The 24,779-nt window shown below is 45.7% G+C and overlaps 1 protein-coding gene across 12 annotated transcripts in view; it reads left to right on the top strand.

Annotated features, from left to right (window-relative positions):
• The window catches only part of ZMYND8 (zinc finger MYND-type containing 8), a 212,898-nt gene that overhangs the window by 71,505 nt on the left and 116,614 nt on the right, over positions 1-24,779 (top strand). For 8 of the 12 annotated variants that reach the window (XR_011025253.1, XM_068263094.1, XM_068263092.1 and 5 more), the window contains 2 exons: positions 3,042-3,179; positions 20,613-20,683. Coding sequence is in view for 11 of the 12 variants with exons in the window: in XM_068263094.1 (XP_068119195.1) it covers positions 3,042-3,179; positions 20,613-20,683 (209 nt within the window). In the remaining variant the exon portion in view is untranslated. Of the gene's footprint in view, positions 1-3,041; positions 3,180-19,032; positions 19,058-19,875; positions 19,915-20,612; positions 20,684-24,779 lie in introns of those variants that run through there. The other 4 variants (XM_068263097.1, XM_068263098.1, XM_068263102.1 and 1 more) reach the window with 3 other exon arrangements.

The raw sequence follows: 24,779 nt of genomic DNA, 5'->3' as shown, positions 1-24,779 counted from the left end.
TGTCAGCAAAATGATTAGGAACCAAATTATTTGGGTTGACATTAGTTAATGCCTTTATGGACGTTAACAGCAGCTTTGTGTACGATGAGAAGAGTTACTTCTATCTCTGCCACCAGCAGGGGAAGCTTCTCAGGGACATAGTAACAAAAAATCCAACAGAGGTTCTGACCGCTCTATCCAAGACCAAAATTAAATAAATGTTTGGGTTATTTTCTTGCTGGTGTTATAGGCACTATAAAACTGGCTTTCATTGGATCATCTGGATATCCTTGTCTCCGGCAGTACATGTGTCGCGAGGCAACACAAATTATAGTGCCACATTTATTTCTGCAACCGCTACAGAGAAAGTCACAAAAAGGTTTCTAAAGTTAACCAAAAATATAAGGTGCCAGCAGCTAATGCCACCATTTTTTTCCTATGGTGAGGGCAGGGACTCCATCCCTGCCTTGCTCAGTTAGTCTTTCTCCATCCCCCAAGATGAGCAGCAACTGAAATGTTTCCACCTGGCCATGTTTGCCCTACAAAGCCATATGTCCTCATAAAAGCTCTGGGGGATGATGCACATGGCCTTTGACTTGTCTTTGCTGTTACTTTTATCCTCCTCAGACATACATTGCAGGGTAATAGCTCCTTTCACACTTATTAATAATAATCCGAACATTTGTATAGCGCTTTTCTCCTGTCGGACTCAAAGCGCTCAAGAGCTACAGCCACTGGGCGCGCTCAAGAGGCCACCCTGCAGTGTTAGGTAGTCTTGCCTTGAACTCCTTATGGCCCATACTCACGAGGGACTTTTGTCGCCTCAACACGCGGCGCGCGCGTGTTGCGGCGACAGGTCACCCGTGAGTATGGGCCGTCGCACGCGCGCGCACCCCGAACTGTCGCCCGCCGCTCTTGTCGCCATGCGATTGAAAGTTTCAATCGCATGGCAACAGTCGCCGCCGCACCTCCGCCGCAACTGTCGCTAGTCCGCGTGAGTACGCGGACTAGCGACAGCAACCTCCATAGAGGTGAATGAAGCTTCCGGCGGGGGGAGGAGGAACGTCGGCGACAGCTTCCGTCTCGCCGCTGGTCCCTCTTCCGCGTGTGTACGCGGAGGGACCTGGAGAGAAGCTGTCGCCGGCCTGTCGCTAGCACGCTCACGTGTGCTGGCGACAGGCCACTTCTGCAGCCCGTGAGTACGGGCCATCACTGAATAGGTACTGACCGTAGCCAGGATTCAAACCCTGGCCTCCCATGTCAAAGGTGGTGCCCTTTAAAAGGTTCCTTAAGCCTAAGTAAAAAAATAAGTTTTATTCACCTGGAGCTTCTATCTGCCCCCTGCAGCCGTCCCGTGCCCTCCCAGTCACGATCGTATCCTCCTGTCCCCGCTGCCAGCTACTTTCATTTTCGTCTGACAGGCTTGCTGCAGTTGCACAGGCCTGGCCACACGTCTCCTTCTACGTGTCCCCGTCCACAATAGCGCCCTACGAAGGACTCTTTTGCAGTCAGGAACGCGTAGAAGGCTACACGTGGCCAGGCCTCTCGGCGAAGTGAAAGTAGCTTGCGGTGGGTCACCGGAGGATCCGGGAGTGACTGCAAGGACACTAGCTGGCTGCAGGGGGCTAATAGAAGCTCCAGGCGAGTAAAACTGTTTTTTTTTTCTTTTTGCTTAGGCAGTGTCAATACACTATCCCGCCACAGCGATGATAGCCCTACCACATTATTGCTTGTGGTGCAATGCAATGGTTTATGTTGGGGCAATGCAAGAGATTAGATCATCTCTTTCGATTATTCTGTTAGATCAAATATGAAGATTTTTGCAACCTTTTCCAACCAGGATAATCATTCATTTTTCTTGATCGGAAAAAAAAAGATTATTTTTGACTTTAATTTGATCGTTCTGGTCAAATAAATTGAAAAATGGAATGTTTTTATTGTACCGTGTATGACAAGACAAATAACATTTATATCGCACTTTTCTCCTGGCGGACTTAAAGCGCCAGAGCTGCAGCCAGTAGGACGCGCTCTATAGGCAGTAGCAGTGTTAGGGAGACTTGCCTAAGGTCTCCTACTGAATAGGTGCTGGCTTACTGAACAGGCAGAGCCGAGATTTGAACCCAGGTCTCCTGTGTCAGAGGCAGAGCCCTTAACCATTACACCATCCAGCATCCTTTCACCAATCTCTTCCAGATCCAGTAGCCTATATGGAGCAGCCATCATTGTGTACTGTCTCCAACCTCTATCATGTGTCGGTACCCCGTGCACAGCTTTCCTGTTCCCTTCCAGCTCTGTAAAACCCCCTCTAGGTAGTATGTGGCCTACATGACCTTTTCAGAAATCCTGTCCTTAGCTCTGTATTTTCCACCTGTACTACTTCTCCTAAGCTCTCTAACACTGCTAGTTACAGTTATAAAGTTGTACAAGAGAGCAAAATAACACACACACACACTCTCTCTCTCTCTCTCTCTCTCTCTCTCTCTCTCTCTCTCTCTCTCTCTCTCTCTCTCTCTCTCTCTCTCTCTCTCTCTCTCTCTCTCTCTCTCTCTCTCTCTCTCTCTCTCTCTCTCTCTCTCTCTCTCTCTCTCTCTCTCTCTCTCTCTCTCTCTCTCTCTCTCTCTCTCACACTCACTCACACACACACACACACACACACACACACACACACACACACACACACACACACACACACACACACACACACACACACACACCAGTTAGCATTCCACCTGAAACGGAGCTATGGGAGGAGGACTATGGCCAGGGCTTTCAGGCTCTATGGGAATGCAGGACATGTAGTTGTGGGTCTTGACCGCAGAGGACAGCCCAGCAGCTGTCATATCACCACCTGTTGCATCTGCAAAATGATGTATTTAGCTCTCTTGAAAAAAAAAAAGAACAACTTTACCATCTGCGCTTTGGTTATTGGGTGATGGTAGGGGGATGAGTTTGAAGGGGTAGGATGGAGAGACTGGGTAGAATATATATATTTTTTTCTGGAATTCTGCTTTATTTGTCTGTATAACTGAAAGTCAGGTTAGTTTTTTTTCTTCTGCCTCCAGTTCCTGCGTCAGAATGTTCCGGCACCCTCGGAGCTCATTCGCATTTCCCTTGATTAGATTTCTCTTATGCCCAGGCACAGGAAGAAACGTGAAGGCCAAGTACATCCTGTCAAGAAGAACATTCTCATCATCCTCGGTGTTAGTGTATTTATAAGTAGTGTACTTGTCTTTAAAACTGGGACCTGATCAATAATTTAATATATTTGCATTATCAGTATTTGCCTCCCTTAAAAGAAAAATTTCCACCCATATTGTGGACATAAATTATACAGCAATGCACAGATGCCTGCCTGGGGTAACCTGGACACACAGAGGCGTATCATTGCACAGTATCGCACCAATGTATCAGGGACAGAAGACATTTGTTTCTCTGCAATATCTAATGTTCAGACGTACATAGTTCTTTTTACAGTCTGGGCAGTTTCTAGGCTTAAATAGTTCTGAGGGTGAGCTTGAAAAAATGTATTGGATAGGGTGACCCCAGTATAGGTAGCCAAAGAGGGCACTCTTAGTATTGATAGCCAAAGAGGGGCACCCAGGGCTGGTTCTAGACTTTTTGCTGCCTGAGGTAAACTTGTGAGGATGTCTTCTCTCTGAAACCCCCATCCCCCCCCCCCGAATTGGAATGCTTGCACAGGTGCCCCCACTATTGGTAGCTAGGTACAGTTGCCACCAGTATAGGTTGGCCAGGCACTCTCTTCACTTCCTGTTTCTGCCTGGTGCTGCCACCAGACTTCTGCTCCCTGAGGAAGTCGCCTTACTTGGTATCATGGACTGACTGGGCCTGGGGGCACACCCAGTATTGGTAGGTAGAGAGGGGGACCCCCCCCCCAGTATAGGAAGCCAGAGAGGGCACCCCCAGTATAGGTAGCTAGAGAGGATACCCCCAGTATAGGTAGCCAAAGAGGGCTCTCCACTTCCATGCAGAATGCACAGCGAGGGGTAAGTTTCTCCAATTCCAGGAACCAGCGAGGGGACATGCGTCCCATTTTCATCCTCCCAAGTCTTAGGTCTCAATGGAGACAGTGCATCTGTCATGTGAGTGCAGACATTGCTGGCACTATAGAGACAAGCTGGCACGCCTAGGAGGATGAAGACGTGTCCTCGGTGGTTCCAGGAGAAGTGAGTTACTTCACCCCTCCTGTGTACTCTGCATGGGGAACCCCATGCTAGATTCTCAGCAGAGGCGGCCCTAATCAAGAACTGTCTATTTTGTATAAAAGGCTTGACATTTTAACCACTTACAGACCTGATGGCTCTGGCCCGTTTAAGACCAGAACCATCCTTTCCCTATTTAGTTATGTGATTGCTGTGATTGGCTCCTGCCCGAGATTCGGATCCCTACCCCTAATCCCTACCATAGTCATGTGTCCATTGTAGTGTAGGGCCAAGTTAGGGAGAAGCAAATTAACCTATCTGTATGTGTTTGGGATATGGGAGGAAACTGGACTGCCTAGAGGAAAATACAAACTCCGTGCAGGTAGTGCCCAAATACTGATGAGCAAAGTTTACTGTCCTCAGTGTTTGGTGAGCTGTCCATAACCAGAAACTGCTCTGGATCTCAGTAAAAACTGCTTGTCGGTGACCTCCATTATCTGGATAGGAAGTTCCCTTCTGCCTTTCTTATTGCATCTGATGCCAGCAGAAACAGCCACTGCTCCTGAGGGGGTTAATCCCGCCTTCCTGGAATCTCTCAGCTAATGTACTATCAGCCTTCTCCTTATATGGCCTTGTGTTGATTAGGACTGAATCTTGCACATCAGCTGTAAGGCCTGGAGAAAATTAAGGCCTGGAGAAAACTCTGCTTCTGATACATAAATTGTCCTGGCTTAAAAAAAGAAACACAAATGTCTGCATTGCAGTAAGATGCCTGAGCAAGAGGAAGTCGGAGAGAGAGAGAGAAAAAAAATCTCAGATTCCAGCCTTTTCTTTTCTAAACGAATCGAGTGTCCTGAATAGCTGCTTTGCCAATGTCAACGCAGATTTGGCCAGCTGCTGACATAAGAGAATGCAGAAATGCATTCTAGAACATTCTGCCTGTCCCCGAATACATTTTATCATGTGATCTCGAGTTCTGTTGCCAGGGAGCTGAGGTTGGTTGTAAGGTGGAATTTGTAGACGAGAAAGGCGGTGTGTGTGTGAGACTGTAGGAGAACATCCTCTTTAGGGGAGATGAAAATATATTTCAATGGTGTACCTTAAAAAAAATAAAAAGAAAAAAATCTCTCTGTGCAGCCAATGAGATACTTAACCACATTTCAGCAACCCTGGCTATGGTTTGCTATAACTTGAACTTCGCCTAACCGCCCCCCCGCATCATCCAGTCCCATGCACGCCTCCAGGACTTCTCAAGAGCTGCTCCAACACTATGGAACTCCCTACCTCCACCCATTAGGGCAGCCCCCTCCTTCAACATCTTCAAGAAAGCCCTCAAAACTCACCTTTTTACTCTGGCCTACTACCCCTCACAAGTGCTCTAAACCCACAGCTGAACTCTGGTCCCCTACCATTCGTGTCCCTACGTCTCCTTCTAGATTGTAAGCCTTTGGGCAGGGTCCTCCTCCTTTTGTGTCCTACCTGATCATGCACCTCCATTACTGTAAACCCATGCTATGCATCTGAGTGAACCTAACTTGCCTAATCTCCATGCTTAATCCAGTGACTGACTAAGCATTACCTTGTACTCATACTGTGCTGTGTGATCTGGTTTTCTATTATTCCTGTATTGTCATATTGCTGTATGTCACCCCTAAATATTGTCTGTAACCTAAATTAATGTTCAGCGCTGCGTAATATGTTGGCGCTTTATAAATACAATAAATAATAATAACTTGTGCGTAAGTGGTTGCAGACTTTGCCTGGGCCAGTCCATTTATTGCAACATAAAAAATAAAATACAGGACACATTGCTATGAGTAAACTTAGAGCTTTGTACGCACGTTAGATGACTTGGCTGAGTACCATTCCACACCAAGCAACATTGTACATGTATATGTACTTTTAGTGTATCCAGGCTATTATGGAATAAGAACCAGATGAGATTGAAAGAAGCTTTTTGGCTGCAATTGTTGACCTGCTAAACAAAATGAAGGATCTTTCTTGGCCAAAATCAAGATCATTCATGCCAGATTCTTTTAGACCGGGCACCAAGCTAGCCAGCATCTACTAGATTCCTTTTTTTTGGAGGGGGGGGGGGGGGGGTTAAACTGGTGAGGGGAGGCATCAAACCCTCCAAAATCCTTGCTTCCTTCTACAGATAGCCACCTCCCATTCACACTTCCCTGTTAGGCAACCCACCACTCCATGTGGTGTAGCACAGAGATGGTGCAAGTGAGTGACTTGGCCTCCTCCATCGCTTCAATTCTTTTTGTTTTTTTTAATTACCAGTCAGTTGGAGGGTACCAGCACTGTAGTAAAACTGTCTTTGTATTATTAATATTGCCAAATGTGAATACATTTAGATCAGAAATGTTTGCCTTGATGAGAAATGAGATCTACATTATACTAAGGACAGCTGCGCCTTGCCAAACAGAACAGGAAATGCAGATAAACTATGTACACACCTACATTTTCCTCAGCTGAAATAATTAGTCATGATTGATTTGGCCAGAAAACTAAAGTGTGTACAGGTGTCTCACAAACATCACTGGTTGCCTTGCCCAATGTTGTTTAGTCTGTGAAGGCACTTCAAAGGACATTCCCCCAGTGATATGGCTAGCTCATCTATCACCTCCCCTCTCCACATGGCTTATCCAGGAGCCAGACAGTGTGCCTGTACAGCAAGCATTTCAAAACTGCTGCCTGTCTCTACAGATCCTTTCTGAGGACAAAACTCTGTGTACCAGGCATATGCCAAGAACAAAATGCCATGGCATGTTTTATAATGGATTTTTGTTTGTTCTCAGAGGTCATTTAGGCCTGGTGGCTGTACAATAGTACTACAATTCAGTGGGGTAAGTTAAATTGGGTTGGGCATGTGGTACCTATGGACTTGTTTGCATGTGAAGGTAGACTATTGTTTGCTGGCCTACCATTTGCAGATGAAGTCTCTGACTACCTTTTAGCTCATCTGAGTTAGTATACATCTCATGAGTGTCCAATATTGCCAGCCTCCCAGCATATGCTCTGAATGCAAAGGGTCTTCTCACTGGCATATGTGGTGATTCACAGCTCAGCCTGTGTTGCAGGGCAAGTGTTCTTTAGCTTTTAGTAAAAGACACATATGGCTGTAATGTCAATTTGTTCCCCATTCTGTTTCTCTCCCCCCGCCCCCCCCCCCCCACCCGTGAATTTCTCATGATTCCCGGTGTCTGTGGAGAGTCTTGATGTTATTATTATTATTATTATTTATTAGATTTATATAGCGCCAACATATTACGCAGCACTGTACAATAAGTAGGATTACAGACAATGATAACAGGGTGACCGAACAATACAGGTAACAGACCATAGATACAACAATACAGGTAATAGCAATAAGATACACAACACAATGCAGATAGTAGTACAATGCCAGATCATAAACTGGAATGGTAGTGGTAAAAAATTACCAGTTCCAAATTCTGGGTACAGTGCACACAGTTAAGTATGATACACAAGGGGAGAGGGCCCTGCCAAAGGCTTACAATCTAGAGGGAGGGGTTGGTGACACAAAAGGAGGGGGTGCATCAAGAAGTTATGGGCAGAAAGGATTGGGGTAGTGTTGAGTTGATGTAGGCCTCCTTGAAGAAGTGAGTTTTGAGTGCTTTTTTGAAGGTGTTGAAGGTGGGAGCGAGCCTGATGGGCAGTGGGAGAGAGTTTCACAGGATAGGGGCAGCTCTAGTGAAGTCCTGCAGTCTGGCATGGGAGTGCGAGATGCGTGGGGTGGTTAAGAGGAGGTCGTTGGAGGAGCGAAGTGGGCGGCCAGGTGTATATCTGCTGACCAGGTCAGAGATGTAGGTTGGGCAGGACTTGTGTATGGATTTGTATGCCAAACATAGGATCTTGAAGCTGATTCTGAAGTGAATTGGAAGCCAATGAAGGGATTTGCGTAGGGGAGTCGTGGAGACAGAGCGGTGGGAGGAGTAGATGAGTCTGGCTGCTGCGTTCATGATGGATTTTAGGGGAGCGATGCGGTTTTGAGGAAGGCCTGACGAGAGGGAGTTGCAGTATACCAGGCGGGAGATGATGAGGGCATGGACAAGGAGTTTGGTAGTGTCTAGGGTCAGGAAAGGCCGGATCTTGGAGATGTTGCGTAAGTGGAAATAGCAGGCTCTAGCTACGGTTTGGATGTGGGAGGTGAAGGAGAGGGCCGAGTCCAGGGTGACACCCAGGCAGCGGGCTTGTGTGGTTGGATGAATGATTGTGCCATTGACAGTGACATAGAGGTCAGTGGGGGGTGAAGCAGCACGAGGCGGGAAGATTAGGAGTTCAGTCTTATCCAGGTTTAATTTGAGGAACCTGGCAGACATCCAGGATGAAATAGCTGAGAGACCAGAGGATACCTTCTCCATGGTGGTGGTGGAGAGGTCAGTGGTATGGAGGTAAATCTGGGTATCATCTGCATATAGGTGATAGTTGAAACCCAGAGAGGAGAGGAGTTTTCCAATGGAGGCGGTGTAAATGGAGAACAGCAGGGGACCAAGAACAGAGCCTTGGGGGACCCCAACTGAAAGTGGGAAGGAGGTTGAGAAGGAACCATTGAAGGAGCAATTTGAGAGGTAGGAGGAAAACCATGCTAGGGCAAGGTCTTTGATACCCACAAATTGCAGGGACTGGAGAAGCAGGGAGTGATCAGCAGTGTCGAATGCTGATGAGAGGTCTAGGAGGAGAGGGATAGTGTATTTTCCTTCGGCCTTGGCGAGCGTGAGGTCATTGACGACCTTGGTGAGAGCAGTCTCGGTGGAGTGGCCTGGCCGAAATCCTGATTGTAGGGGGTCAAACAGGGAGTTGGAGTCAAGGTAATGGGTCATGCGTTGGTGGACTAGACGCTCCAGGAGTTTAGATGCAAAGGGGAGTAAGGAGATGGGGCGGTAGCTGGATGGAAGTGAGGGGTCTGAGGGTTTTTTTAAGTAGGGGAAGTACAGTGGCCTGTTTGAAGTCAGAGGGGAAGGTACCCATGGAGAGGGAGAGGTTCAACAAAGTGGTGAGGACAGGAGCCAGAACAGGGAAGTGAGGACGGAGGGATTTGGATGGCACAGGATCTAGGGGGCTGGAGGTGGCAGGAGAAGTGGCTAGGAGACGGCTGACTTCGTCCTCTGTGATAGGAGTAAAGGCAGTGAGTGGTGGGTGGGGTGGGGAATAGGTATTGGTGGGAGAGGAAGAAGTGGTGGAGTGGAGGCATGAGATTTCCCGTCGGATGCTGGCTATTTTGTCGGTAAAGTGGGTGGACAGATCAGTGGCTGAGAGGGCGGAGGTGGGAGAAGGAGTGGTGGGGTTAAGGAGGGAGTTGAAGGTGGCTAAGAGGCGCCGAGGGTTGGAGGCTTGGGATCCGATCAAGGCAGCAAAGTATTTTTGTTTAGCATCAGTTAATGCGGAATAGAACAGCTGCAGGTTGGCCTTGTACGCCAAGAAGTCGGAGTTGCGGCGGGATTTCCTCCATTTGCGTTCATAGGTGCGTGTCTGTTTTTGGAGGTTGCGAGTGTGTGCATTGTGCCAGGGCTGGGGGTTGATGGGACGGCTGGGGTGGAATGCGGGGAGTGCAGCAATGTCTAGGGCTGCTGAAAGGGCCTGGTTGTATTTGGCCACGGCTTGGTTTGGGCAGGTAACATTTGGGAGGGTGGATGTGAGGGAGTGGAGGGGGTTGGCTAGTGCAGTTGGGTCTAGGTTATGCAAATCTCTCTTCCAATGACCTGAGGGTGGGGGGAGCATGATGGGGAGATGGAGAAAGTGAGAAGGTGATGGTCGGAGAGGGGGAAGGGTGTGATGTCCAGGTTGGGGAGGGTGGCGGATTTTGTTGCCCAATAGATCTCTGTACGCTGTTTGTAAACTGCAGTGTTGTCTAATAGATCGCTGTGCGCTGCTCGTACACTGCAATGTAGTTTAAAAGATCTCTGTATGCTGCTCGTACACTAGTGTTGCCCAATAGATCTCTGTACGCTGCTCGTGCACTGCAGTGTTGACCAATAGATCTGTGTATGCTGCTCATACACTGCAGTGTTGACCAATAGATCTCTGTACGCTTTTCATACACTGCAGTGTTGACCAATAGATCTCTGTATGCTGCTCATACACTGCAGTGTTGCCCAATAGATCTCTGTATGCTGCTCGTACACTGCAGTGTTGCCCAATAGATCTCTGTAGGCTGCTCATACACTGCAGTGTTGCCCAATAGATCTCTGTACGCTGCTCGTACACTGCAGTGTTGCCCAATAGATCTCTGTACGCTGCTCATACACTGTAGTGTTGCCCAATAGGTCTCTGTACGCTGCTCGTACACTGCAGTGTTGCCCAATAGATCATTGTATGCTGCTCGTACACTGCAATGTTTTCCAATAGATCTCTGGACGCTGCTCATAACCTGCAGTGTTGCCCAATAGATCTCTGGACGCTGCTCATACACTGCAGTGTTGCCCAATAGATCAGGTTTGAGTGTGTATGTAGCTTTAGATTTTTAAAACAATAGAAGCTGCCCTCTGCCTGCTTATTGCTAACACAGCAGAAATTCTGTTTTCAGAAATATTTGAAAGCATATTATAAGCAGAAGAGAAGCATAGTCATAGATTAATTGCTATGACTGCTTTAGCTAGGGGGAAACCTGATTTTAGGACATATCATAATCCATTATTGTTCTGAAATCCTTGTTTCAAGGTATAGTTTGTAATAAGAGTAGCCATATTTGCTTTTTATGTATGCAAACTGTGTTGGGTTTGTTTATAGGGTGGGTGAATCTGGCCACAGTGAACATGACACAGCAGATACCAATGGCAAATGGATATGATGGAAGTTACCGTTAATCCGCTTGGAATAGGAGGAGCCGGTGTATCATTCTATGCGTTTGCCTGTCTAGCGGATAAAGCTTATAATCTGTATTATGATACACGTTTCAGTCCAGGAGTATGTGTGTAGATTTCATTTTTTTCTATTGGGTAGAACATAGCATTGCACATAAACCATTTTAGACTTTTTTGGTTTTATTAACTGGCCTGGCTGAATTCTGTCTGCTGTTTACTTTCATCCCCCGTCCCAGGATCACTAATGTGAGGTAGGGAGGGAGGAGCCAGTGTTTTCATGTGAACACATAGCAGCTTACCTTATCTGCCCACTTCCTCTCTGTGCTGCTGAGATGATGACTCTTTGCGACCAGATCTGCTGCTACAGCTCAGCAGTGTCTTTATTTCTAATTCTAACAGCTCATTGGATAATACCATTTTTCTTTTTCGCTGATTGGAGGGGAGGCTAGCACGGCGGTTTTTGTTACAGGGGACAGCAGAGAGCAGGGGGGTCCTGGGGACACACAATAGGGCAACAGAGGCTGGTGACAGTGTGCACAACCAGCCTCTGTGCCCTACTAACTTTATTAAATCCCACCTCGGGTTCTCTTTAAAGCAATGGGAATTTGGCTATAGATTTCTCTGGTTGAGTTTTCTAAATTCAGAGCCTGTGTCAGTCATGGTTTGTCACCAGGTCTTTGCTCAGTAGAGTGAGATTTCCAGGAACACAGACAATCTGGAAAGTACCCTACTCTTAAAGATACTTGTCCTGTATGAACAAAAATGACAGGAGAAAGAGAAAGAATTCTCTGAAACTGCTAACCTAAGTTCTCATGGATTTAGTCATGGGTCAGTTCAGGGCCCTTCCACACTGCATGCGCTTCCATCCAATTTTCGAAAGCATGTGCATTTTGGGCACCATAATTATCATGGAAATTGCAGTGCTATGTACAGGGTAGTGCAATCAGTTTTTAATACAATCGCAGATGTAGTGCCCACTGTATTTTTTCTGCATTTGTAATTAGGTTAAATGAATTAGAGCACATGAAAATTGCATAGCAAACGCAATACTATGTGATTTGTTTTTTGCTTTCCCATATGGCGATTTTCCTACATCTTTTTTTTTTTTTTTTCCACGTTGAGAATTGCACTCGCAGATCTCACCTGTAAACGCGACAATTGGGGTGGCGGAAGAATGGCAGCTGTAGGAGGAAGAAATGAGGCTTATGCGTTAGTACAGCTGGTATTTTTATTTTACTTTTACAAAATGTGCAGTATGTTAAATGCATATTAGGGAATAAACCTGCAACAGAACTTAATTTAAATAAATTGGTCAGTTTCATGACAAGGATTGCAGCAGGCATCTCCTGAAGATTTAACTATTAGTAACACTTAGTTTACAGATTGCCCAGCAAGCTCATGGTAAACTGGAAATCCTAGGAGCGTATAAGGGGCTAAAAAGGACCAAAATGCCTCCTTACTAAAATGCTATGTAAAACACTATTTTTCCCTCTTAAAACAAAAGGTCGGAGTGAGCATATGATGTAGCCCACAATGCCTCACTGCTGAATATACCTTCTGTTTTAGGAAAGCAAACTTCTGTATTGCATAGCATTTTAGCAAGAGAGATTTTTGGTCCTTTTTAACCCCTTATACACTCCTAGAAGTTCTGCTTTACCATGAGCTTTCTGGGTAATCTGTAACTATGGGTGTTTCAAGTCTTACCACATAGAGCCACATTAATCTATGCCATGCACTGATGAGGACCCACCAGTCTGAAACGGTCTTTATGCATGTTGGATTATTATGGCTCTGTACAATTAACAAGCTGACACATCATTGCATTCCAGCGGTTCTGGAGATGTGTTTTGCTTACAGGGACAACAAAGGGTTGATTTGCATATTCAGCAGTAATACATTGTGGGAGACATGTTCACTTCAACCTGAATAATGGAAAATTAAGAAGGCAAACTTCTGTTTTGCATAATACTTAGTTTAGTCCAGGGATGTCAAACTGGTCCTTCGAGGGCCGAGGCGAGGTTCTTCCACATTTTTGACACAGCTGAAATTAATTGATGGGTCTGAATCAGGAAAGGTGTGGCCCATCAGCTAGAACACATTCCTCTTTTTCTCAGTCCATCCTAAACACTGGCATGGATCTGCCCCTCCAGGCCTGGAGTTCGACACGTGGTTTAGACCAAGAAATATGCAGTACTAAATGGTACACTGGTCTGTGGAAGTCAGATTTATATTTCTGAGTGCACTTTTGCAAATTATTCCTTTTTTCCCCTGTATATGGTTAAAAAAATGTACATACGTTAAGGCTTGGTGTACACTATATCTGTTGCCTTGCATTTTGATGGACTAGGCGGCAGATGCAAGAAGGTTTCAGAACCACCGTGATATTCTATGGTCCAGCTAAGAAAAATAAAGAGACACAGGTTTAACTGCTATGCAGTGAGCATCTATTTTTTTATTTTATTTTTATTTATTTTTTGTAATGAAAAATAATCACTGTCAGTGGAACAGTCAAATGTTTCAGGCAACAGCCTTTTTGAAGTGCCTCAGTTCAGTTCACATTGACGCGTTCTGCTTAATTCTGTTGTGGAAAATTCCAACTGCACACATTTTTCCTAAACAGTGGGCTGTGTTGCCATTCATTTGATGAGTGACACAACTACTCTCCGGGTTGGTGGTGATCGACCCTGCAGCAGTGATGGCTCATCAGTCAGACTAAGCTGTAGTATTTTGCCAGTGTTGTAATATAGCTAAAAAACCAGTACAGTATCTTCATTGGATCATTATATGAGCAAATGATTATAGATCAAGTTTAGGAAAGAGATGACATTCAAAACTTGATTTTACCTACTATTCACCCTACTTTTTTCTACCCTACCTCCTCCTCCTTGCCCCTTTAAAGTCCCTTGTTATAAGCAGACAGTTAAAGTTTATGCAGTAATATCATAGTTGGGCTTCCCGATGTGTTTCTCACTTTCTGTTGGAGGTCTGCCATCACAGAACCATATTTGTGCTGTCAAATCTGAGAGTGGGCAAATGAAGAGGGAGCATGACTTCAGCAGCCAATAACTTTCACTTCTCAGTCTACTGATTGGTTTGGATGTATAGTTACATTATGGGAAGTGCCAGGGATGTGATCATGTGACACTAGGCCACAGTGGTTCATTCTTTGAGGTTAGTCCTCCTAAGTAGGAGGAACAAACTGATGACTGTCCTTAGGTGTGTGATGCTTGAAGCAGACCTGAACGCAGAACTTCCTCTCTGCTCTAAAAGATAAGCAGCAGCATAACAACCTTTAAAGAAAAACATTTCCTTGTTACAGGTTTTAGAGCTCCTAAAGAGATGCAGCAGTGTGGCTAGAAAGGGTTAAAGGGAGCGTGGAAAGGGTTAAACTCCTGTGTTAACATATTAGCTCAGAATTGGGCAGAGTCAGCAGAGAGCTGACCATTCAAATTACACTAGGTTATTACTCACTGAGAAGGTAGAATTAGACACGCACAGGTGGATTTCTCTGTGTTCTCCTGCTCTCCCAGTGGGAATGTCTGTCTACAGGTTGGCTTATAATGCTCTGTAAAATGATGGTAATTGGCTTTAAGTTTGCTATTATTCAGCACTTCTGGATGTGTGTCTGGCTTTTCAGGAGCATGCAGGAATGATTTGCATGTTCACTCCCTGTACTGAAGTTATGCAGTGTGGGAGTAACTTCTTGCTTATGTGATGCATATTTGCATATACCTTTTGTTTTAGAAAGGCAAATTATGTATTTACGCACACCATTAATACAGATCAGTTTTTATTGGGCAACCGGTTGTGATCCGTTACCCTTCATTCCGTTGTGCGGTGAATGCGATGCGTCAGTCGTACTGGAAAAATTGCTCCCTCCTCAAACTTGAGGTCCATTGGGCGGAACAGGCTGAATGGATCCGTTCTGATGGAGCTATGTGAATGGATCCGATTGATAAACATAGCATCTGTTCACATCTGTTAGTATCCAGTCCATTGCAGTCCACTAAACAGACTATTTGTATTGCTAATGTGAATCGGGCCTAAGCCTTGTACTGTCTTCAAAATCATTTCTTTTTAGTCTGATCTGGTGACCATGTATTTTCTGTAGTGCTCCATTATCTAGCCCTGCATGAAGGAATAGCCGTGAAGCATCATGCACGTGTCTAAGGGCTATTGCCAGGAGGGGATCCGGACCCACGGGGCCAAGACTGTACAGATGTGTCGCTGGCCTTCAGGGGAGAGTAGGGCCAACGCGGGTAGGGTGATTAGGTAAAACAATGTCCTTGGCCAATGAGTTGTTACACCAGGGGGATCGCTCGCTGAGGAAGATGGGGGGGGGGGGGGGGGCGGCTGCTGTACATGCACGAGATTCTCACACAAGGTGGGCTTTCTTGGTTGCCTCAGTTAAATCTAGAATGTGTGCGTAGCTTAAACCATGTCGTATTTTTTCAGATGATTCTTCTACTCCTCTTCCCCTCCCCCCTCTCCCTTTCACCGTTCATGCCAGTTGGCCAAGCTGTGTATGTGTATCTGTGCAAGCCTTGCTGGGCAGACATGATTATATTAATCAGATCATGCTTTGTACGAGCGACCATTTTCTAATGTCTGTACACAGCTTTAGCCTTTGGCCCAGTGAATGTCTGTAGGGAGTTTGCTGACAACGGGCGTCTCTTCATAGCAGGCAGCGCACACAGGCCAGAAAACCTCTCTAAACTGAGGCACCGAGGTAAGTCATTCATTATAAAAATAAAAAAAGGAGAAATCGTTTATTTTTATTTTTTTATGGAGCTCTTTAACTCACTAATTATATTTATCTCTTTAAACTTTATTTTGCAATAGGAGAATGAGATGATGTGCAGTCCAGTCAAGGATCAGCTTTATATCCATTTAATAGAGCATTATTTTGTAATGATTATGCAAAAAATAAGTTGACAATTTTTGCAAAATAAAATGGGAAATAAACTGCTGGAGGAATTCACAGATCATAATCTACCGTGTGACAGAGAGCTGCTCGCCCCACAGCTAGATATTCTGAAATGGCACCCTTAAGTCACATGGGCATGCAGAGGGCGAATCATTGCCCTGTCAAGAGAAGCCACGCCTCTCTGCTGACAGCCTATTGTGACTGTTAGGGCTGGGTCTCACTAGAGGCACTGCAGCAGTAGAACAATTTGTGGGTGGTTCCACTGCAGCGTTGCAACAAGCACCACATGTGACTTTTTTGGAGTGATCTTGGAGCGATCAGGATGATGGAAGGCAGAGCAAATTGCATTCTTTCAAGAAAGCTCAAGTGTTTTGCGATTATGGAAAATCACAAGTGTTTTTTATATTGGAAAAGTTACACTAGTCTGGGGAGGGGATGGGGGAGTGATCAGGTAGCTGGCACTTTGTGCTTTTGGGATGTTGGAGGAAACCAGGAACCAATTCATCTGTGTGCTTTTTGGATGTTGGAGGAAACCCACATAAACACAAAGACAACATAAACACTCCAAGTAGACAGTGTCCTGGCTCAGATTTAAACCAAGGACTCTAATGCTGCAAAAGATGGGTGTTCTTCACTACACCACTGTGCTACCCATGTGTAAATAATAATCACTCCCTATCAGCAAATGATTCATACAAAATGATTGGCTCATCCTTTAATCAAGATTTGACTGTTTTGATGATTGGCAAAAAAAAAAATGTAACCATGGCACATGTTGGAAACTATTAGTCAGTCCTATAGAGATCCTGATGTGCATTTGTGCAGGACAGATTGCCATGGATGAGATACTTTCAGGCCAGTGTGGGCAAGACGTGGCCTGTTTATGCAGCCACATTGGTAAGCGTGAGTTCTGGCTTGCCTCCCTGCTGTGCTCCTGTTCCCGGGGTGCCTACGGCTCATCTAAGGGGACATGCAGGGGACAAAAGATAAGACAAAAGAGCAATTGTATATGTATCGACATTGGTCTGGCTTTCCTGTGTGATTGGTTGCTTTTTGCTTAATCGAAATCCGAGCCTTGCCTCCAGTACTAGGCCTTACAGAGAGCAGATAGGGAGGGACCAGATGCCTTTTCTGTTGAATAGGAGCGGTGTCAGACTGTTGGAGCCCTGGAAAGACCATAGCGGGTGAGTATTTAATTGAAGTCTGAAGTTACATTGATGTTCTGTTGTGCCGGCCACTTAGATACAAACAGAACCTAATAGAATATAGTCTTTAATGTCTGGCACCAATGGTATCATTATTCTGGGATTTGTAATGTGATCTGGACTGTAAAGAATCGGCATGCGGCTGTTGCCTGTTGTGTTGCCTTCCTATTGCTGTGTTTTTGCATTTGCATTTTGCTACCTATACTGCTGAGGACTACCTAATACTGGTGGGTGCGCATCAGGATACCTATATTGGGTGGTGGGTAAGCTACCTAATACTTGGGTCACATCTGTTGAGCTATACCTGGTCAGTGGAGGAGGCTGCCTAATACTTGGATCACATCTGTTGATCTATACCTGGTGGGTGGAGGAGGCTGCCTAGTACTTGGGTCACATCTGGCTATCTAGTGTGGGGGAGAGGGGCTACCTAATACTTGGGTCACATCTGGCTATCTATACCGGGTGGGTGGGGGAGGCTGCCTAATACTGGTAGCACATCTGGCTATCTAGTGTGAGGGAGGGGGGCTACCTAATACTAGGGTCACATCTGGCTATCTGTACCGGGTGGGTGGGGGAGGCTGCCTAATACTAGGGTCACATCTGGCTATCTATACCGGGTGGGTGGGGGAGGCTGCCTAATACTGGGGTCACATCTGGCTATCTATACTGGGTGGGTGGGGGAGGCTGCCTAATACTAGGGGCACATCTGGCTATCTATACCGGGTGGGTGGGGGAGGCTGCCTAATACTGGGGTCACATCTGGCTATCTAGTGGGAGGAGGGGGGCTACCTAATACTAGGGTCACATCTGGCTATCTATACCGGGTGGGTGGGGGAGGCTGCCTAATACTGGGGGCACATCTGGCTATCTAGTGTGGGGGAGGGGGCTACCTTATACTAGGGTCACATCTGGCTATCTATACTGGGTGGGGGAGGCTGCCTAATACTGGGGGCACATCTGATTATCTATACTGGGGCTGTGTGTGTGTGGGGGGGGGGGGGGCTACCTAACACTGGGAGCACATCTGGCTATCTATAGTGGGTGGGGGAGGCTACCTAATACTGGGGCCACATCTGGCTATCTATACTAGGGGGTGGATCCTACTTGATACTGGGAGCACTCGGCTACCTCTACTGTATATGAGGGTGGGCACAGTTGGGGAGTGGGGGAGGGTGGGCACAGTTGGGGAGTGGGGGGGGGGGGCACACACTTTGGGCTATCTGCCTCTGGTGCTGGAGAACCTTGTCCCGGCCCTGCTTTACATTCCTGCGGAAATCCTGCTTATTCTTGCAGTTGGTATTAGCAGTTATGTTCCAGCATCACCCTATCAAAAATGTTTATGCCAAACCACAGCAATACTCTGGTAGCGTTTTTATTTTCTTATATTAGAATAAAAGTAACAGCTACACTAGATGGGTGACCTATCCTCTCTCCTGAAGTTCAGCTTTAAGTGCTGGTATGAGTCGTCTGTCACCACGGATCCTCTTGTAGGCCCCCTCTGGGTTCTGCATGCTGCTGCAGCTTGTTTTTCCTATTGAAGACTTAAGCAGCCATCGGGGTCACCCAGCATTGGAGGCAGATGACATGTATGTAAGTCTCCCCCTGCCTTGTACACATCATTACATTCTCCTGCCTGAACTCTCTCTCTCTAGCCTTGCAGAGATCCGACCTTTGTTCTGGCCGAGTCTACTGCCTCTGATGTGTAAATCATACCTTCCTGCCTGATTTTCACTTTAAACATTTGGTTTTCATCTCCCATTCCTGAAAAGATGAGGCGAATCCCCCCTGGTCCTGGTGGAGCCGGTGATAGCACTTGAGCCCACATATGCCCTTTATTGTATAAACTGCTTCCATTTTAGCTACAGTGCAGGAATGGGGCAGTGCAGTGCTGCCAGACGCCATTTTAGGAGCCTGCACTAGTTCCATTTCCATGGATGAGTAAGACTGTGATAGGTGAGTCCTTCTGCTAACCCTAACCTTCCTCCAGCATCCCCTCTGCCAGCAGCACATCTGTTTTCCTTGCTCTCTTATGTAGGATGCCGCTTAGTATTAAGGCTTTGCTACATGCTGTGTGCTGAATTATCTGGAATTAGGAGCAGTGATTGTGCATGACTCTGTGTCACATCAAGCTGCAGACTGTCTTTTCTTTTTTTATGCCAATGTTAAACGATTCGTAGCATGCACTGTTATCACAGAACATTAGACTTTTATTATAGGTGCTGGCGGTTACATGATAGCATTTTTATGTCATTTTATACAATGTAAAAACGTTGCATGCCAGGATAGAAGGAAAGATGACACAGAACACAGTTCAGAGCCAGGCAGTATTTCTCCTTGTCTGTCAGTGAAAGGGTTAATTCAGAGCAGTTTTTTTTTATTATAGCACTGCAAATGATTGACAGCCAGGCATCATCACCATCAGTCCACTTACCCTTCTTCAGTATCTTGCAACATTAAACGGTAGACGATTAATCTCGCATCGGACGCGCGCGCTGGGGGGGGGGGGGGGGGTCGCTTATCAATAACCATAATGATAGTCTTATAGATTCATAAGCATGCCTGTAGTACAGAGGTAAAGCAAAATGCACAGTAACCCTTTCCTCATCACATTCCTCCCAGTTCCTGGACATGAGTGTCATGTAACAAATTCTACTGCTGCTAGGGGGGGGATACGGAAAGAAAAACCACCCCTCCCCCCATCAATCTTACCTTATTGAGGCAGTCTCTGGCTGCTGCAGCTCCTTTACTGCAGAGGTGATTACAAGTGTGTATATCCACATTGGCCAGGGAGCTCTGTACATGACTAAGATGTAAGGCACTCACCATAAACTGACTTAATACAGAGGAGGGGGGGGGGGGGGGGGGAGAATTCCTACAGAGTAATACACATGAGCTTTATTGATGAGAGGGTGTTGTGTACATTTTCAGAGGTGTCTTGAAGATGGGTGACAAAGGGTTTATTTGTTTATTAAATCTGATTGTGATTGTGCTCAGCTTGCCGTAGCCCTGCTTCATGCAGAAGACGCTCCTTGCTGAGTCCTGCGGGGTACAGCCAGTCTCCTCAGTGCTGACACTGGAGCCACAAATTGCTGTTCATCTGCCACTTTACTAGCCTCCATTTCTACCCCTTCTGTGTGTGTGTGTATATTGTTTCTCTTTCTCTCTCTTTATGCCTTTTCATTTTCCTCTTGCCCCCCTCAAGAGCTTTTCCCTAGTTACTGACATCTGTATGCAGAAATCTAGGACTTCATGCAGGATTGTACCGGCTTGTGGTGTTTTTTATCATGATTTTACAGGTCTCTTCTGCTTGTCAGGCAGATCAGGGTTAAAACTAGAGCCATCACCTACTTTGTCTTCATCTATCATTGTGGAAGATTGACACTAGTGGGAGATGCAGCCTTGCAGGGCATGTTCTGGGCTCTGGGTTTGGGTCAAGGCTGGATGTCTTGTGTTTGTTGACCTGACTGTCTCTCACATACTCCCCCTTTTTTCTCTTTTCTGTCTACAGTTTGGCAGAGGAGGAAGTGAAGGCTGAGCAGGAGGTGGTGGAGGGGATGGATGTCACAACTCGATCTAAAGGTGAGTACTGTTTTCTGTGGGCATCTTGAGATTGCTATCTTCATATAGCTGGGGGCAGGGGGGGGGTGCCTGTGTGTGTGTGTGTGTGTGTGTCTGTGTGTGTGTCTGTCTGCCTGTGTGTGTTGCATTTGCTTTACTACCTTCTGCTTTGCACTGTTAACTGCTTTGCTGCTTTATATGTATATAGAGGTACACAGCTTTAAACATGTGAATGGAAATATTGTGCTGCTGTGATACTGATGGGGAAATGGTATCTTACTCTAGGATGAGTTGCTGTCTGGGATCTCACTGAAAGGTGCCGAAGACATAATACTCCAGCCACCTTTGTCCTAATATACCTGATAAGAGAGAGCTTTATAGCTCACAAGGCTGCCTTATGAAGACTAGAGCAAAAGTGGAGTTTGCCCTTAACAACCAATCAGGCTTCTCCATGGAAAGGAATCTCTGTACTTGGGAGGATGCTTTAAATGGCATCTCCACTTTACCTTCTGTGCCTGTAAACTGGCTCCACAGCAGGGGCATAACTGGAGGGGTGCAGTCCCTGCGCCTGCAGGGGGGGGGGAGCTGTAAGGGGGCCCCGACTACTATTTTACTACCTCTGTTAAATGGGTCCATCCTTCAGATCAGGTGTTTTGTGGCTACACTTGTTATGGGTGTGAAAATCATGCTGGCCACACTTTTTTTATGGCCCTTGCAAGATGGACACCAGGCTGTGAAGGGCACAAGAGGTTGGCAAGTGAAAGGGTGTAAACATTGGGGGGCACCATCACATTTTTGCTGGGGGGCCCCATGATTTATAGTTACGCTCCTGCTCCACAGTAAACCGTGCTTCAAGTGTAAATGGACACCCGACTTCACAGATCAGAGAGCAAACCCATTCGTACCGCACACAGGCCAGTGTTCACCTCCATCCAATCAACAATCTCATCAAATATTTAGAGTTAGACAATAATAAGTAATAATCGATAAATGAGTTTGTGATTGATAGTAGCGCAGTTGGACAGTGTGCTAGATGTTATTTGATTGTGCGTATGTCCAACTGTGCATCTCTGACTGATCCATCAACACACTGCAACAGGAAGAGGAAGTCAGTTGGGTAAAATGGAGGAGAACAGAAGATCCATCACTCACATGTACATTAATATGGCATTTTCAACTGTGCATCTGTGACTGAACCATTAATACATTGCAAGACAACAGGAACAGGAAGTCAGTTGGGTAACATGGAGGAGAACAGAAGAACCATCATTCACATGTACATTAATATGGCATTATCAATTACTGATTATGCAATTGATTGATTGATTGACCAATCTGCCAATGTACTAGGCCTTATATTGAAGACAATTATATTTAAAGAGAAACTCCGACCAAGAATTGAACTTTATCCCACTCAGTAGCTGATGCCCCCTTTTACATGAAAAATCTATTCCTTTTCACAAACAGACCATCAGGGGGCGCTGTATGGCTGATATTGTGGTGAAACCCCTCCCACAAGAAACTCTTTTGAGTACCTACTCCTGGCAGTTTCCTGTCTGGGAACCTTGCTGCGTTGTGGGAAATAGCTGTTTACAGCTGTTTCCAACTACCAAAAAAAACATGCAGCAGCTACATCATCTGCCAGCAGTAAAAATGTCACCATGTAATGTCAGAATGTAAACCATGGATTTCATAGATTTTACAATGGGCAAACACTGACTAAATCATTTATACATAATTATTGTAAAAATGAAGCACTTTGTTTATTACATTATTGTCACTGGAGTTCCTCTTTAAAGCTGGTGGGAAGCTTTCACTTGCTAGTTCCAATGACACCAGTTACAAAGAATGTTCTGTGTAGGCGACAGCTGTCATTTTTAAAGGAAGTGAGGTTCATATGGAGGCTGCCATATTTATTTCCTTTTAAACAATACCAGTTGCCTGATATCGTCGTGCTGATCTTTCATGCATCAATAGTGTTTGAATCACACGCCTGAAACAAGCATACAGCAAATCCATTCTGGTCACCTGATCATGCTTGTTCAAGGTCTAAAAGTATTAGTCAGAGGATCAGCAGGGCAGCCAGGTAATTTGCATTGTTTTAAAGGAAATACATATGGCAGCCTCCATAACCCTCTCAATTCAGGTAAAAACAAGGAACACCAAGAGCCCCAATAGTGTAATATGTACTGGTAAATGGTTACTAGATAGAGTAAATATTAATACTCACAAACCAGGGTTACCATTAGGCAACCACTGTAAAGGCAGGTGGGGAGATTTTCCTGACCCCACTCAGGAATAAGTCGCTCTCTGTCGATGAGAAAAAGGCGGGTTCAACCCTCCACCCAGGATGGACTCAATATTATACAGGAGAACAGAGGCGCCAAAAGGATAAAAGGAAGATAAATGAGCTTAAAAACCAAATTCTTGGTAAATAGAGGAGGTAGTGGTGGTCCACCACTACCTCCTCTATTTACCAAGAATTTGGTTTTTAAACTCATTTAGCTTCCTTTTATCCTTTTGGTGCCTCTGTTCTCCACTCAATTCAGGTGTCCTTTCAGTCCCAGTGGTGACATGACTTCTGTGTTTTGTCCTGCTCTGGTACATCTACACATCAGACTGGGCCATCCTAGACTCTTACATTCTTGGTTTACCAGCTGTGACATGATTCAGCAGTCTATGGTATGTGTATAATCTGCTCCATGGCATTTGGGCTGATCCCACCTCTTGTACCTCTCTGGTAACAATGGAAGGGATTGGCTAAAAAGGTGCATAAATGCGCTGATGTAGCCACAGTACCACATTTCATACCCAGTGCTTGCCCTCTGGACTAGTGGTCATGCACCATTCACTGGCATTGTAAAATAACACCTGTCTGCTAAAACTAACCCCTTTTCATGGGCAAGTTCAGGCTTGGTTAACATACTTACAAGCATCAGTGCTACAGCTAATTTTCTTCTATAATAAACAATTACCCTTGCCCCACTTGGCCCTCAGTCAGAGAAGATGGCCTTGCACCACACCCTAACCCAGGAGAATTCCTCTGATTTAAATGGCAGCTCTGACTTGTACACGCAGCACATCTGCAAGAACCAGACGTGAAAGCTGCTCCTCGTTTTGTAGAGTCATGCACATTATTGTCTTTCTCAATTTACACAGCAATTACACTTTTTTTTCTGTGCGTTACAGAGTAGATTGAGCTATTCACTAACTGTCCCTGGGGCTTTCAGTGTCCATACTACAGTTATGAGGGTCCTACCACTATGTGTTTTGGAATGTGGGGGCAAACTGGGTTGCTTTCAAAAAACCCACATAAACACAGACACAGCCTACAAACCCCATGCAGATGATCTATTGGTGAAGATATGAATCAGCGACAGCACAGCTGTAAGGCAATGTTAACCATTTAGGCATCATCAACTTGCATATTGTTTGCATGTGTTGCTCATAAACCCCAAGCCTTCCACCAACAACATCATAACTGGGTCTTACTTTATATTATGTTCAGGTAATAATGGGATAAGATAATGTGGTAGAGGAGCAGCTGCCGGTATGGTTCTACCATGCCTTGTTTTTAGGATTTGTAGGATATGATTTGGTGTCCCTATCCAGAAACCCATTGGATGTTTTTGGGACTGCCAGCCATATTACAGATCTCGCCTGCTGCAGCTGGGTTGAAATTTGACATATCTTTTTGCCTGTTGGTACTCACAGGAGGACATGTATCAGTGGGCTGGCATTAAATCACATTTTTATTGTAGATCAGTTGCTGCTTTCTTATTACTAATTTGTTATGCGTTTTCTCTGACTGCAATACGTACGTGTGCGCTCACTACTGCAACACATTCCCGACAATCTGTGATGGGTTTATGATGCAAATGAGGGCAAAAATGGTGTAGGAATTACTGCCTACTTCTTTAAAGTCTGCAAGATAATCAGCAAGGTGTGGGAGTTGGCAAGCAAGTAATGTCTTACACAAGTCCACTCGGTTGCACACACAGGGTAGGGGTTCTCGGGGTGCCTCTGAGCGGGGTAGTGGACTTGCCCAAATTGTGTGGCCGCTATTCACAGTCAGTGCTTAGTAACCAAGGCCGTGGAGTTGGAGTTGAGGAGTTGG

This window comes from Hyperolius riggenbachi, chromosome 12, assembly GCF_040937935.1.
Source record: "Hyperolius riggenbachi isolate aHypRig1 chromosome 12, aHypRig1.pri, whole genome shotgun sequence".
NCBI lineage: Eukaryota > Metazoa > Chordata > Amphibia > Anura > Hyperoliidae > Hyperolius > Hyperolius riggenbachi.
The sequence above is the reverse complement of the archived record's forward strand: the minus strand, read 5'-3'. Positions and strand labels throughout refer to the sequence as shown.